This window comes from Oryctolagus cuniculus, chromosome 12, assembly GCF_051225735.1.
Source record: "Oryctolagus cuniculus isolate XC-2025 breed Fujian yellow rabbit chromosome 12, ASM5122573v1, whole genome shotgun sequence".
NCBI lineage: Eukaryota > Metazoa > Chordata > Mammalia > Lagomorpha > Leporidae > Oryctolagus > Oryctolagus cuniculus.
In genome coordinates, this window is record NC_142878.1 from 104,446,670 (window position 1) to 104,462,602 (window position 15,933).

General features: G+C 56.4%; 1 protein-coding gene across 3 annotated transcripts in view; it reads right to left on the minus strand.

The window, feature by feature from the left end:
* Positions 1-15,589, minus strand: part of ARNT2 (aryl hydrocarbon receptor nuclear translocator 2) — a 189,885-nt gene extending 174,296 nt beyond the window's left edge. For 2 of the 3 annotated variants that reach the window (XM_051834295.3, XM_051834289.3), the window contains exon 1: positions 15,381-15,588. Coding sequence is in view for 2 of the 3 variants with exons in the window: in XM_051834289.3 (XP_051690249.2) it covers positions 15,381-15,411 (31 nt within the window). In the remaining variant the exon portion in view is untranslated. Of the gene's footprint in view, positions 1-15,380 lie in introns of all 3 variants that reach the window. The other variant, XM_051834290.3, reaches the window with a different exon arrangement.
* Between the last annotated feature and the right edge of the window lie 344 nt (positions 15,590-15,933).

A 15,933-nucleotide genomic window follows, 5' to 3' on the forward strand; every position in this document is an offset into this window, starting at 1 on the left:
CCCCACACCTCACCCAGCCCCACACCTGACCCTGCCCCACACCTCACCCAGCCCCCACACCTCACCCAGCCCCACACCTCACCCAGCCCCACACCTCACCCAGCCCCAACCTCACCCTGCCCCACACCTCACCCAACTCCACACCTCACCCAGCCCCAACCTCACCCAGCCCCACACCTCACCCAGCCCCACATCTCACCCAGCCCCACACCTCACCCAGCTCCACACACAATCCTACCCAGCACCCACACCTCACCCCGCCCCACACCTCACCCAGCCCCCACACCTCACCCAGCCCCACACCTCACCCAGCCCCACACCTCACCCAACTCCACACCTCACCCAGCCCCAACCTCACCCAGCCCCACACCTCACCCAGCCCCACACCTGACCCTGCTCCCACACCCAACGCCTCACTTTCTTCCACAGTTTCAGTCAGCTTCCCCCCCTAACATCCCAAGGATCCTCCACCCCTCTCCACCTCCAAGGACACCTGGACCAGGCCACACAGGGCCTTCCCCGGGCCCCCCCCCCCGCGCCGGCCTTCGCTGGCCCAGGATCACTCAGTGGCCAGAGACCTCTCCCCAAACCTCCCAGCACAGCAGGCCCCTACTCAGAGCACTGCGACGGCTTCCCTCTGCACTGGGAAACAAAGATGCCTTTCTCTCAAACGCCTTCTGTAATGATTTTCTCGTGCGTGTGATTATTTGATAAATGGCTGCCTCTCCTACCACACAGCAGAGCTCCGAAAGCACAGGGCCTGCACGCCACTGCGGGCGCGCAGTTGGCATTCAATTAATATTTGTTTAATTAGGTGGATAAGCAATTAAAGTAATGAATGTCTGGCTTGGCCAATGCATGCAGCTCGGTGCCATTCACTGCCACTGGGGACCTAGGGGGAGGGGGAAGGGCAGGAGAGGGGGGCTTTGCAGAATGCAGGGGACCCCGCCCACCCAGCAAGCAGAGACCCAGGGTCTGTGGTGCTGACTAGGAAAAGGCACACCCTGGGGTCCTGAAATGCATCCCACACCCTCCGCCAGGGCTTCTTTGTCTGCAGGGTCCACCTTCCCCTGCGCTCACCAATGGGCAGTCAGATATTTGCATTCATTTGCATAAACGGTCCCAAGGCCGCCGGCTTCCGAGCCGGGCTGAACACACAGGCAGCCAACCTGCGCCACTGGGCTGCAGGGACCCTTTGTGCAGGGAACAGCCGCGGTGTTCGGGGAGCCTGGCGGAACAGAATGGGGAGTTTCTGGTGCGAGACGCTTTCAGAATACAGGGAGCACAGCTGTGATCCCGGGGAACATTCTCCCACTCCGTCCTTTGGGGGGGACTTGGAATCCATCTAGCAGAGCAAATTACGACAAGCAGTTCCAGAGTGTGCCTCGTCTCAAACTGCTGATGTGATAGAAACATCGGCGCTGTTCTGAAAATAAGAAAAATGAGCTTCTTGCAGTTTGGCTGCTTCACACGTGCACTGACTTCCCTCCGGGACTTCATCACGGCCCCCAGAGCACTCTCCGGCTCTCACAGCTGTCCTGCTGGGACGGGTCTTTTGGTATAGCCGGGAAGTCGCCGCCTGGGACACCCACGTTCCGTCTCAGAGTGCCCGGTTCAAGTCTCAGCTCTGCTGCCCATCCCAGCTTCCTGCTGATGTGCTCCCTGGGAGGCAGCAGGTGGTGGCCCAAGAACTTGGGCCCCCAACGCCCATGTGGGAGACCCAGATGGAGTTCCTGACTCCTTGGCTTCAGCTTGGTCCAGCCCCAACTGTTGCAGGCATTTGGAGAGTGAACCAAGGAATGGGATGGGAGCTCTCTCTTCACCTGTTTCTGTCTTTCACATAAAAACAAAAATAATTTTTTTTTTTGACAGAGTGGATAGTGAGAGAGAGAGACAGACAGAAAGGTCTTCCTTTTTGCCGTTGGTTCACCCTCCAATGACCGCTGCGGCTGGCGCACCGCGCTGATCCGATGGCAGGAGCCAGGTGCTTCTCCTGGTCTCCCATGGGGTGCAGGGCCCAAGCACTTGGGCCATCCTCCACTGCACTCCCTGGCCACAGCAGAGAGCTGGCCTGGAAGAGGGGCAACCGGGACAGAATCCGGCGCCCTGACCGGGACTAGAACCCGGTGTGCTGGCGCCACAGGCGGAGGATTAGCCTATTGAGCCGCGGCGCCTGCCAATAATTTCTTTTAAGAAAAAGCCACCATGCTTTCTGAACACGATTCATGGGAGCCAGCCCCTGTGGAACCCCTGAGTTTCTTTTGCAGTCGCCACTGTCCACAGGCCTACGGAAACCTTCGTCCCCATGGACGGCGCCTGTGACCTTGGGGGGAGGGTAGATTCTTTGCTGTGGGGGCTGCAGGAGGCACAGCAGCAGGACCCACGGATGCCAGGAGTACCCCCACTCCGTGGAGCTGTGACAACCGAGAACACCTGAGAAGCTCCTGAGCCCAGGTCCTTGGACGCCCCACTTTGACACTCGGAGGCCATCATTAAAGTAAGAAAGAGAAGAGCACTTTGTACAGCTCTGAACACAAAGACCTGGGCACACAGTAACCCCAGGCCTCCTGCTGCCTTCGTCGGGGACTCGGCTCATCTCTGACGGCTGGAAAGTGCACCTGTGCACCTGGCCTGGCCTCCCTGGAGCCATTTAACAATTGCAGTGGCTTTTTTCTGAGCCTCTGCCAGGACAATTGGATACAGACAAAAGCAGGCAGGAAGCTGCCGCCCATACCAGCACGAGAGGCTCCGGTGGCCACGGTGGGTCACCGCAGGGCCTCAGGGAGAGTCTGCAGGGAAGCTGGCGCCCTGTCCTTTGGTCCCCCCTCCCTCTCACCACAGCACGGCTCTTGGCTAAGCCATCACTTGCAAAGCACTGGATCTATCCAAAGAGCTTGGTTTTGGCTCAGGCCAGCTTCCCTGGTGTCCCCCACCCCCAATCCCGGACACGGCACCCCGTCTCCTCGCTCCCAGCCTCTCCTTTTGACACCTGAGCCTGAACAGAGAGGTGCCCAGGGCCCCCTGCAGCTCCTCACTGGAGTCGCAGCAGGAAGCAGAGGTGCCCGCGTCTGAAGCCAGCCCTCCCGTGCTCACCACCAACGCTCCTGAGGCTGCGTGCCAAACAGCAGTGCCAGCGCCACCTCTGTGACGGCACAAACGGGCGTGCGCTTCAGAACTCCTGCGCTGAAGTCATTTCCCTTTTTATCTATTTCCCAGAACTTTCTGAAGTATGTGTGTGTGTTTGTGTGTGGGTGTGTTTGTGTGTCTGTGTGTGTATGTGTGTTTGCGAGTGTGTGTATTTTTGTGTGTGTTTATATGTGTGTGTATGTGTGTGTTTGTATGTGTTTGTGTGTATATTTTTGTGTGTATGTTTGTATGTGTGTGTTTGTATGTGTTTGTGTGTATATTTTTGTGTGTATGTTTGTATGTGTGTGTTTGTATGTGTTTGTATGTGTGTTTGTATGTGTGTGTTTGTATGTGTGTTTGTGTGTTTCTGTGTGTATGTGTGTATGTTTGTATTTGTGTGTGTGTCTGTGTGTGTTTGTATGTGTGTTTGTGTATTTGTGTGTTTGTGTGTCTGAGTGTGTGTTTGCATGTGTGTGTGTTTGTGTTATGTATATGTGTGTATTTGTGTGAGTGTATGTTTATATGTAAGTGTGTATTTATGTGTGTGAGTGTGTGTGTCTGTGTGTCTGTGTGTGTATTTGTGTTTGAGTGCGTGTGTGTGTCTGTGTGCATGTTTGTATGTGTTTGTGTATTTGTGTGTCTGTGTGAGTGTGTATGTGTTTGTATGTGTGAGTGTGTGTGTTTGTGTTGTGTATATGTGTATATTTGTGTGTGTGAGTATTTGTGTGAGTACGTGAGTGTGTGTTTGTGTGTGTATTTATGTGTTTGTGTGTATGAGTGTGTGTTTATGTGTTTGTATGTGTGAGTGTGTGTTTGTGTGTATTTGTGTTTGTGTGTGTTTGTGTGTATTTGTGTTTGTGTGTGAGTGTGTGTGTTTGTATGTGTGAGTATGTATTTGTGTGTGTGAGTGCATGAGTGTGTGCTTATGTGTTTGTATGTGTGAGTGTGTGTGTGTTTGTGTGTGTCTGTGTGAGTGTGTATGTGTTTGTATGTGTGAGTGTATGTGTTTGTATGTGTGTGTGTGTTTGTGTTGTGTATATGTGTGTATTAGTATTTGTGTGTGTGAGTGCATGAGTGTGTGTTTGTATCTCTCTGTGTGTGTATCTCTGTGTGTTTGTCTGTGTGAGTCTGTGTATTTGTATGTGTGAGTGTGTGTGTGTGTGTACAGTATTTAGAAGTCTGTGAGGACATATGTGAAAAGTGTTCATTGTAGGTGGTGGAGTTACCTTAATGTTTTCACGTGTTTCCCACGTCGTTTACAATCAACATGGATCGTCCGTGTACTCGGGTAGAGAGTGGCTGTGGCGGAGCAGCCGGGGTGCCCGTGCCCCTGCACAAAGTGGCTGTGGCGGAGCGGCCGGGGTGCCCGTGCCCCTGCACAACGTGGCTGTGGCGGAGCAGCCGGGGTGCCCGTGCCCCTGCACAAAGCACAGGAACAGAAGAAACTTCTTGTGACCATTCCGGCTTCTTTGTGGATTTGCCTGAAAGCGGTCCAACTGCTCCAGCCACTGGCAGCAGCAAAGTCTTTGCCTCTCTGCAGAGGGCTCCGGCTTCCAGCCCCAGAGCCTGCAGGAGGCAATCGGAGGGCAAAGCAATGCAGCCCTGACCCTGTCACCATCTTCCTGAGCCTGCCGGCAGCCCCTAAAGCAAAGTGGCTGAATTGCGAAGCCCACCTGGAGTCGGCGTCACGCGTGACTGCTGAGAATCGAGCAAGCCACCTCCACTGTTTCACCCACGAAGCAGAAGACAGTCAGCGGGAGGACCCTTCCTGGTGGGACTTCAACACGGAACCTTGCAGAACTGCCAGCTGGGCTCCAAGCTACCAACTCTGACCCCCCTTCCTTCTGGGGCGAAGCCTGGGGGTTGCAGCTCCAAGGCCCCTTTGCCTTCCAAAGAACAGAAGAACTGGTTTGGGTGGGGATGATCCTGGTGGGATTTTCAAGTCCAAATAAGCTCCCACAGGGTACAGTGCTGTGGCACCGTGGGTTAAGCCTCCATTGTGATGCAGGTGTCCCATAGGAGTGGTGGTTCAAGTCTCGGCTGTTTCACTTCCAATCCAGCTCCCTGCTAATGCACCTGGGAAAGCAGCAGAGGATGGCCCAAGTGCTTGGACCCCTGTCACCCACGTGGGAGACCCAGATGGAGTTCCAGGCTACTGGGTTCAGCCGGCCCATTGTGGCCACTTGGGGAGTGAACCAGCAGATGAAATATCTCTTTCTCTCTCTGTCTGTCTCTCCATCTCTGTCACTCTGCCTCTCAAATAAATAAAATAAATCTTAAAAAAAATTAAAGTTCCCACAAGTAAAACTCTGAATCTAAATTGGACAGTTCCAACCTGTTCTGATAAAGGCTTCCAGACTCAGGGAGGGTGCATTCCTTTCTTCTCGGTGGACACTGAAGAGCAGCCATGGGCAAAGACAGAAGGCAGCCCCCTTGGGCCATCTCAGACAGGGCAGGGAACTTGGAATTCAATAACGCGTTCATTTTGGTGCAAAATCCAATTATATGAGGGAACCTCAGAAACTCCATGCAAATGGGTATTATGAAAAAATCACGCATGGATTCCGAAACATCTACAGCAAAAATATGCTCGTCTCTTATTTGTGCTTCCCACGAACTTTGTGAAGTCACCCCAGGAATCCACTCACTGACAGGAGACACCATCGAATGTGTGCTGCGTGGGAGGCAGCAGCCGCGGACGCTCTCCCTGCTGCCGTGCGGGCTTCCAGGCAGGCAGGAGACACAGGTGCCGATGGAACAACGGGACAACCAACCACTGCATTCCAGGGGAGAGGATGCGCTCCACAGGTCAGCGTAGCCCAACGGGGCCCTGGCCAGTGCATTCCAGGCGCTTCTACCTGGGTGATGGGCTCAGGGCAGGGCTCCCCGCTGGAGGAAGAGCACACCCTGAGAGCAGAAGGGAGCTGGGCAGGGGAGGGCGAGCCAGGAGGAGTGGGAAGGAGGCAGCTGAGCAGCCCCTCGTTCCAAGCACAGGGATACGACACAAGCAGAAGCCCTCGGTGGAAAACAGTCTACTCACTGAATAAAAAGTTCTACATGGGGCTGGCGCTGTGGCATAGCAGGTGCTGCAGTGCTGGCATCCCATATGGGCACCGGTTCAAGTCCCAGGTGCTCCACTTCCAATCCAGCTCTCTGCTGTGGCCTAGGAAAGCAGTGGAAGATGGCCCAAGTCCTTGGGCCCTGCACCCACACGGGAGACCTGGAAGAAACTCCTGGCTCCTGGCTTTGCATCAGCATAGCTCCAACCGTTTCGACCAACTGGGGAGTGAACCAGCGAATGGAAGGCTCTCTCTCTCCTCTCTCTCTCTCCTCTCTTTACTCTTCTCTCTCCCTCTCCCTCCCTCTCTCTCTCTTCTCTCTCTCTCTTTCTCTCTCTCTCTTTCTACCTTTGTAACTCTGCCTTTCAAATAAATAAATAAATCTTTAAAAAAAATTTCTACACGGGGCCCGTTGGCTCAGAGCCTGGTTAAGACACCAGTGTCCCACATCAGAGTACCTGGGTTCCTGGCACCCAGGTGGGAGACCTGGATGCAACTCCTGGCTCCTGGCTTCCACCCCAGGGGCCTCTGCAAATCTCCAGGGAGTGAACCAACACATGGGAGCGCTCTAGCTCTCTCTGCCTCTCAAATAAACACATGAATCTTAAAGACAACAAACGAAACTTCCACACGGTCAGCTGCTCCAACAACCTGACTTCCTCCCTAACAGCTCCTGCCAGGTTTTGATTGAAAACCTCCTGGCCTCAACAGGCAGCGAATTCCATCACGGAGCCATTGCACTACTAGGTGTGCTTTTCTTCTGCTACAGGCGAGCACACATGGACACACGCTGTGGACCCAACCAGCAGATGCCGCAACCATACACCGTGTGGTCGGGCCTCTACTGCACACACAGATTTGCTTCTCTTGTCTTCATTCTCTAAACAATGCAGCATAGCAAGCGTTTACACACCGTGTATGCTGCACCATGTATGCACCACGTAGCCTAGAGGTGACTGGAAGTACACGGGAGCCTGAGTGCAGGTTCTACACAAATACACGCCTCCCCCCGACAGCGACAGGGGTGCTGGCTCCAAGAGCCCCTTTGCCCTGCAGACGCCCGAGCTCCTTACATAAATGGGTGAAATATTTGCACAGGACCCGTGCACATCCCACTAGGTGCTCTAAGTCCTCTCCAGATGGCTTGCAACACCGAAAGCACTAAAAATGCCACACACACAGATGGCACGCTGGTGGGTTAAGCCACCACTTTCAAATGCCAGCATCCCTTCCCAGAGTGCAGGTTCAGGTCCCAGCTGCTCTGCTTCTGATCCGGCTCCCTGCTAATGCACCGGGGAAAGCAGGGGAGGGTGGCCCACGTGCTTGGGCCCTGCCACGCACATGGGAGATCTGGAGGGAGCTCTCAGTTCAGTTCCTGGCTCCGACCTGGTCTAGACCTCACCGTTGTAGGTATTTGGTGAGTGAACCAGCAGGTGGAAGATTCTCTCCCTCTCTCTCTCTCTCTCCCCCCCCCTTTTCCCTGCCACTCTGCCTTTGAAATAATAAATATAGCTTTTCTTTTAAAAAAAAAAAAAGTAGATAGTATGCTGTATTGTTAGGGAATAATGATATGGAGAAACCATCCTGCACCTGCTCCACACAGGTGTAATTTTATTTCAAATATGTCCAATCCTTGGTTGGCTGACTCTGAGAGGCCCGCTGTCCTGCACTGTCTTCTAGGAGGCCTTGAGCGTCCTCGGATAGCAAGGGCAGACATTTATACACAAGCAAGTGAAGTAATGGCTCTGGAAGACACACAGGGATCAGCTCCATACGCTGTGCCCCCGCGTGAGCTTCCGTCAAGATGGACAGGCGCTGACCTGGGAGCTAGGGCATTCAGCCCAAGGGTTCTACACTCTGTGAGCCAGATTCCTCCACGGAAGGCACTCAGAGGAGCTGGAGAGAGGCCGTGAACACCTCTCTGCACTCCTTCCCAGGCCTCGGGGCCACGCATCCGCCGACTCCCTGGCAGCACCCCCCGCACCCCTCCCGGCCACCGCAACTCCGACATTGGATGCTGGCTTGTGCCGCCTGCACCTGGCTGTCTTCCCTCACCTGGGGGTGGTCCCAGGTGTGAGGGTGGAAAGGCCAGGAGTCATCCTCCATGCCTCTTCCTCGCACACCATAAGCGGTCATGATGACTCCTCCCCAAGCAGCCAGGCCCGCTCCACGGCAGGATGGACGACATCCGTGCCCTCTGCCACTCCACAGACAGCCCTGGCCCTCATCAGCACCATCCAGCCGCAGTCTGGCCGCTTCCCTTGCCTGCCTCCAATCTGCTCCCCTCGTGAGACCCTCGGCTTCTCCCCTCCCCTCCAGCTCCTCAGTGTCCCCCTCGCTCACCAGTCTCCAGCCATGTGGCCCTTCCCTGGTTCCTGGAACCTGCCTGGCTTCTCCCAACCACAGGGCCTTTGCAGTGTCTCCTTCCTGTGTCTGAAGTCTTTTTCACATATTTCCTTCCATTGCTCAGAGCGTGATTTGAGGGTCCCGGAGGTCTGTCCTGGCTTCTGCAACCTTTGCCAGTCCTCCCATCTACATCAGGCTACTCAGTTTTTAATCTCACGGGAGGGGCCGGCGCTGTGGCGTAGCGGGTAAAGCCGCCGCCTGTGGTGCTGGCATCATCCCACATGGGTACCTGTTTGAGTCCCAGCTCCTCCATTTCTAATCCAGCTCTCTAGTAACCTGGGAAAGCAGTAAAAGATGGCCCAAGTCCTTGGGCCCCTGTACCCATGTGAGAGACCCGGAAGAAGCTCCTGTCTCCTGGCTTCAGATCGGCACAAGCTCTGGCCGTCGTGACCATCTGGGGAGTGAACCAATAGATGGAAGACCTCTCTCTCTCTCTCTCTCTCTCTCTTTCTCTCTCTCTCTCTCTCTCTCTCTGCCTCTCCTTCTCTATGTAACTGTGACTTTCAAGTAAAATAAATAAATCTTTAATCTCATGGGTTCGTTTCTGTACAGCATCCACACAGTGCATCCCCAGCATCTGTGAGTGCTTCCTGTACGTCTGCCTGCCCCCTCCCCCAGGCCAGATGCAGCAAGACAGCAGAAGCTACACTGACCCCACGGCTCCCGGCACACTAGCCGACGGCAGCTTTATTCCTAAGTGCTCAAACGCACAAGCAACCCAGAGGTCCACTAGGAGGTGACTGGAGAGATGAGCGGTGATCCACGCGGACAGTGGAATTTTACGCAGCACTGGGGAACGCCCTACCCAGCCGTGCGAGCGGAAGAAGCCCAGGTGCAAAGGCCGCGTCCTGCGCGGTGCTGTGTGAATCCACGTTCTGCTGCTGTGACAAGCGCCTGAGGCCGGTGCTCGGGACCAAGGGTCTGCTGAGTTCAGAGCTCTCGCAGGGAAGAGCACAGCGCTGGCATCTGACTGGCGCGGGGGAGGACCGCATGGAGCGTGATGTCACAGCAGCGGGGACACACAGGAAGGGGGCAGACAGGTCACATGGGGAGGGCAGCAGGAGGAATCCGGGGGGTGCCAGGCTCACCGGAGACGGCCTCTTCCTGGCCCCACCACCTCCCTGCATTACCACATCACAAGCCTCCAACGCACGACACGCTCAAACCACACCCAAACCCCAGAGCAGATTCAGACTATGACGTTCTCCAAAAGGCCAAACTATGAAGACAACAGACATAAAAATAAGCAAACAGAAAGTGTTTGCCAAGGCCCGGGCACAGGCAGGATGACCAGATGACCAGACAGAGCACAGGGGGCTTTCAGGCTGGTGCAACTACTCCATGTGACACTCAGAGGTGGGCACCCGGCATCACACATGACACTAACAAGTGGGCACCCGGCATCACACGTGACACTAACAGGGCATCACCATCACACGTGACACTAACAGGTGGGTACTGCCATCACACATGACACTAACAGGTGGGTACCCATCACACATGACACTAACAGGTGGGTACCCATCATGCATGACACTAACAGGTGGGTACCGCCATCACACATGACACTAACAGGTGGGCATCTGCCATCACACATGACACTAACAGCTGGGCACGCACTATCACGTATGACACTAACAGGTGGGTACCCATCACACATGACACTAACAGGTGGGCACCCACCATCACGCATGACACTAACAGGTGGACACCCGCCATCATGCATGACACTCAGACGTGAGCACCTGGCATCACACATGACACTAACAGGTGGGTACCCACCATCACGCATGACACTAACAGGTGGACACCCGCCATCATGCATGACACTCAGACGTGAGCACCTGGCATCACACATGACACTAACAGGTGGGCACCACCATCACACATGACACTAACAGGTGGGCACCACCATCACACATGACACTAACAGGTGGGCACCTGCCATCACACATGACACTAACAGGTGGGCACCCAGCATCACACATGACACTAACAGGTGGGCACCCGCCATCACACATGACACTAACAGCTGGGCACCCGCCATCACACATGACACCAACACCCGCCATCATGCATTTTTCTATTCACAAGGGAGGTACCCCAAGTTACACAGTTTGTGGGAAAAGGCTGTGTCGATGGTAATGACATTGACTGTAACAAACATGCTACTAGGGGGGTGACAGCAGGGGAGGTGTGCATGCGTGGGGGATGAGGATGTAGGGGAAAATCGCATCTTCCTCTCAGGATAGCTGGGAGCCTCAAACTGCTCTAGATGATGCAGCCTCTCTAAAAAAATAAATGCACCCACACACCCTGCAGGAACGACTTAACCTCAGGAAACACCGCCTCTTCCTTTAGTGCTTTCTTGCCCCTGAGGGAAGCCCAAAGACACCAGTTCATCCTTGGGTCCCTGGACACGTGCCTAAAGGGCAAACTTTATGGACCGTACGAGGACAAGGAGGCCACGTGTTTTAGATGCAGGTGGCTGGGCAGCAAAGCTGGCACTCGCTTAAAGCACAGTATTCCACTGATGCTAAGACATGTGTGTGTGGTTTTTTTTTTTTTTTTTTTTGACAGGCAGAGTGGACAGTGAGAGAGAGAGACAGAGAGAAAGGTCTTCCTTTGCCGTTGGTTCACCCTCCAATGGCCGCCGCAGCCGGCGCGCTGCGGCCAGCCGGATCAGCACCGCGCTGATCCGATGGCAGGAGCCAGGTGCTTCTCCTGGTCTCCCATGGGGTGCAGGGCCCAAGCACTTGGGCCATCCTCCACTGCACTCCCTGGCCACAGCAGAGGGCTGGCCTGGAAGAGGGGCAACCGGGACAGAATCCGGCGCCCCGACCAGGACTAGAACCCGGTGTGCCGGCGCCACAAGGCGGAGGATTAGCCTAGTGAGCCACGGCGCCGGCCAAGACATGTGCTTTTAACATTATGATATTGAGGGTTCAGCGCTGTGGCATAACAGGTAAAGCCACCGCCTACAGTGCCAGCATCCCATATGGGTGCCTGTTCCAATCCCGGCTGCTCCACTTCCAATCCAGCTCTCTGCTATGGACTGGGAAAACAGCAGAGGATGGCCCAAGGCCTTGGGACCCTGCACCCCCATGGGAGACCCGGAAGAAGCTCCTGGCTCCTGGCTTCTGATCAGCACAGCTCCAGCCATTGTGGCCAACTGGGGAGTGAACCAGCGGATAGAAGACTTCTCTCTCTCTTTTTCTCTGCCTCTCCTTCTCTCTGTTTGTAACTCTGACTTTCAAATAAAGAAAGAAATCTTTTTTAAAAATCACAATATTGAGATGTGTTTTCTAAATGATAGAGTTGAACTGGCAGCAATTTTCTTTTTAGAAGTATTTAAGTAATGATGCATCGTGCAACGGGTGGGCTCATGGACTCAGGGAAAGATGGTACGTGCAAACATTGAGCTGAGCCTTGTCAGCTCAGCCTTCGGCTAAGTCAGTTTTTCTAGCACTATGGGAGGGTACACGGGTTATAAGGCCAGCATGCACCTCTCCAAAGCTCTAAATCTACCCCGCATTCTTGGATGCCCAAGTGGTTTCCCATGAGTGCTGGGGAGACCACCACTCAGCAACAGCCCCTACTTCCAGAAACCCACCCACCCCATTCCCAACCACCAGCTCAAAATGCCTCTTGCTAAATTCTCTCTAGGCCCAGTGTCAGAAGCTCTCCCCCAGCAGGCTCCCTCTGGGTCCCCACTGTGACATACACACCTGGTGGACAGTCACTGCCTCCCAGCGTGAATACAGTAGCAGTCCACTTATGCCCTCCCGGAGGACAAGAGGACAAGGAGCAGTCCTCCTCCTCTTCCGTCTCCCTGAGCCCCTCTCAGTGCCGGGCACAGCAAGGGCATGCAGTCTTCCTGCTGACCTGACCCAAACTTCTCTCCCTCTACCACAACCCCGCCCCCCATCCCCAGCCAATCTTCCCGCATGGCACCATCAATTCCAAATGAAAATGCCAAAAACCAAAAACCTGGAAGGGGCACAATAAACTAATTGGGTCCAGGAGGAGGAAAGGAGAATTCTCAATCTCTTAAAACATACCCTTGAAAACCTTTAACATATGCAAACCCTACTGATGCCTGTCCACATAACGCGCAATTCCTGACTACTCTTCTGAATGGGGACTGGGTCCCTCGTGCCCAAGTCCCAAGACAGAGATGGAACAGCAGCACCAGGGAATCCTTCTAAACTGAGCCATTTCCGCAGCAGAGTTCTTGCCAGGCACTGGCTGACTCAAAAGTTCACAACTTCAAATAAACCAGAAGTGCCTAAAATATTACCGAAAAAGGTAGAAAAGCCACTAACACATCCAAGAAGGAGAGATGACTCTGCGACTCCATTCTCGCTGCCCAGACAGAATAGAGACAATCAGCTCATAGAGTGCTATCCCCAGCCGAGGACCAGGAATGAGCCCCGGTAGGGAGATGCCAGCATCGTGGGTGTCGGGCACTGAACTCAGGGTTGCTGTTGCGGAACTGAAGAGGAGCCACGTGCGTCTTTCTCCAGAGACCTCTCCCTCCAGAACTGGTCGGATCCTAATCTGCAGTCCAAGCAGGGGATGGAAGAGGAGCAGACAACAGGTCGGAAGCCGGCTCGGACCCACTGATGCGTGTGAAGAGCCCAGTTCCGCCTGTCAGCCCCTGGGCCTCAGGCTCAGGGTGCCCGCCCTGTCCCCTGTGCCGTGGTGTAACTGCACCTGGCCCTGCTGGCGTGCAGTGGTCATTGGGGAAACGGGAACCAGTGGGTGGGCGTGGGAGGTGTCTGTCTGCAGCCTTTGTACCCTGAGCACGGACCAGCAGCAGAGACAAGTCCTAGAACCTCTGTATCCATGTGGTGTGTCGGTGTTTACCAAGCTCTTCTTCTTTGCAAAGCAACATCTAGGGAGGGAGGGTGGGGGAGGAAGAGGAGGAGGAGTTCCAAGAAAGCAGCTCAGGTAGGAATACCACTTTTCACTGAATCTGAAATCTCTCCCTTTCTCTTGGGCTCAAATTCTTAGCCATATCGCTCAAGACTCAGCCCTTTGTCGTGTGGCAAGAACAACAGGTCCTATACAGATCTGTACTCTGCTTGCTGCAGCAGGGGACCAGAGGACAGGATGACTCTCTCTCTCTCTCGCTCTCTCTCTCTCGCTCTCTCTCTCTGTCAACACAGAAACACCCTGGATGCCCCTTTCTGCCAAGCTGGCCAGGTACTGACAACATAACACCTGCACCTGCTCCGTTCATGTTCCCCAAAGTCCAAGGCACAAGGTCCTGTGGGCTCGACCCCACCAGGCCAGCGGTTACCCCATCTTTACTCCATGAATGGACCAACAGAATGACCAGTACGAGCCAGAGCTGCCGTGGTGTGTACATTGTGCAAGTCACCGATGATTCCATTCCTCTCCTCAACAGGAACCCCCACGGCATCCGGAGATCTTCCTTTGTCTTTTCTAGTTTGAGAACACTGAAATTTACCAATTTTCTATTGATGTTTGAGTAGCTGCATGGGCTGATACTGCCCATGGGCTGATACTGCCAACACCAGCAAACAGGTACACCCATGTTTTCAAGCCGGTCGCATCTGGATAGCATCTGGACCGGATTCCGTATCTGGATCTGTTCTTTCAAGACTCACCGTCTCTGCTAGGAATCCTCACCCCCCAGAAGGGAACCGTGCTGCCCTAGCCGGCACCTCCTCTCTGTGCCCAAATCCAATCCGCACCAAGTCTGAACTGCTCAACCTGCCCAGTGGTGCCACCTCCCTGCTCCAGTGTCCCCCGTCGTCCCCTCCCCCATCCCCTAGAAGCAGCCCATCTTCCAGAAAAATATCAGTGACGGTGCAGCTCCCTTGCTCTCCGCCTTTGAACGCTCTGGCAGAGAGGAGGGAGAAAGCCCCAACTCTTTGAGGACTGGAAGGGGCCCCCTCCCGCTTCCCCCGCACCCCCAAGCCCACCAAGACCTACACCTGCAGCTCCCTCAGCTCTGGAAATTAAAGCCTCATCCCTCTCCTCGGCAGGAGGGAACCCTGCCCACCCCCCGACTCCCTCTTCTTTCCTAGGTCTCCCTCTCACCCCCAACACAAGACCTCTCGACACTTCCCGAAGTTCCAGAGCCGGCCGCTGAGGCTCGCCCTGCATCCTCCCAGGGCGCCCCTGGGCACCTGCCACCTGCCGCGGCCGCAGCGGGCACCTGACACTTCCCCTTCTCCCACACCCCGCCCTCAGTCCCGCTCCGCAGGTAGGGAACTTTCCCAACGAAAACACAATCGCTCTGCTACAATTGCAGACCAGGTGGGCGGGCATTCCCACTTGATCATGACCGGCTTTCCGTTCTGCAGCAAGGAGCGGAGCTGGCACACGACCACCCCGGGAACACGGGGCAGCCCCAGGCGGCGACCCGGGCAGGGCCAAGCGCGCCGGGCTGTGAGCGAAGCGCTCCTGGCGGGGGAAGGGGCGAGTCCGGGCAAGGCGACCCTGTGGAATCCCAGCTCCAAACTTTTCCCCAGGTCGACGCGGGACCCTGAGCCGGGAGGAGACGGTGCGCGCGTGGGTCGGGGGACGCCAGGGCGCCGCCGCTCGGAACGACAGGGGCTCCCGAGGTTGCGAGGCCAGCGCGCGTCCCGCCCGGCGCCCGCCCGCCGTGGCCAGGGGCGGGGATGGAGAGGCGGCCGCTGGCTGGTGCTGATGCTGAGGCGGCCGCGCGCCGTGTGACAGCCGCTCTCCGCCCTCCGCGCCCCCGGGGCCAGGGCCTGCGGGCCGCGGGCGGGGGCGGGCGCGGCCGCTACTCACCCGGAGGGTTCACGGCCGCCGGGGTTGCCATCTTGCTCGGGACGGAGCGGCGCGCGCGGCGGGCCGGAGAGCGCGCGGCCGGGGACCCGGCGCAGGCCCGGGCGCCGCGGCCGCCACACAAAGGACGGCGCGGGCGGGCGGCGCTGCCTCGGCTCCCCGCCGCCGCGGCCGCTCGCCACCCCCGCCCACTCCGCTCCTCCGCCCCTCCCCGGCCTCCGCCTCCCGGTCCAGCCTTTGTCGCGCGGCGGGGGCGCCGGGCCCGCCGCTCCCCGGGCCGAGACGTAGCACCGCGAGACTTGGGGCTGCGCGCGGCGGGACCCCCCAGGCCGGGGAGGGTCCCGGGAGCCGGGGGAGGCGGGGTGGGGGCGCGCAGGTGCTTGTCCCGCCCGGGGCCGGGGTCCTCAGGCGCAGCGGTTCCCGCGCTCGGTGGCCCCGGGGGCACCCCCCCTGCACACACACACACACACACACACACACCCCAGCCGGGGTCGCACGGAGGGGGAGCGGCCCATTGAGATGCAGGGGGAAAGCGGTTCCTGGGAGGCGCGGCGCG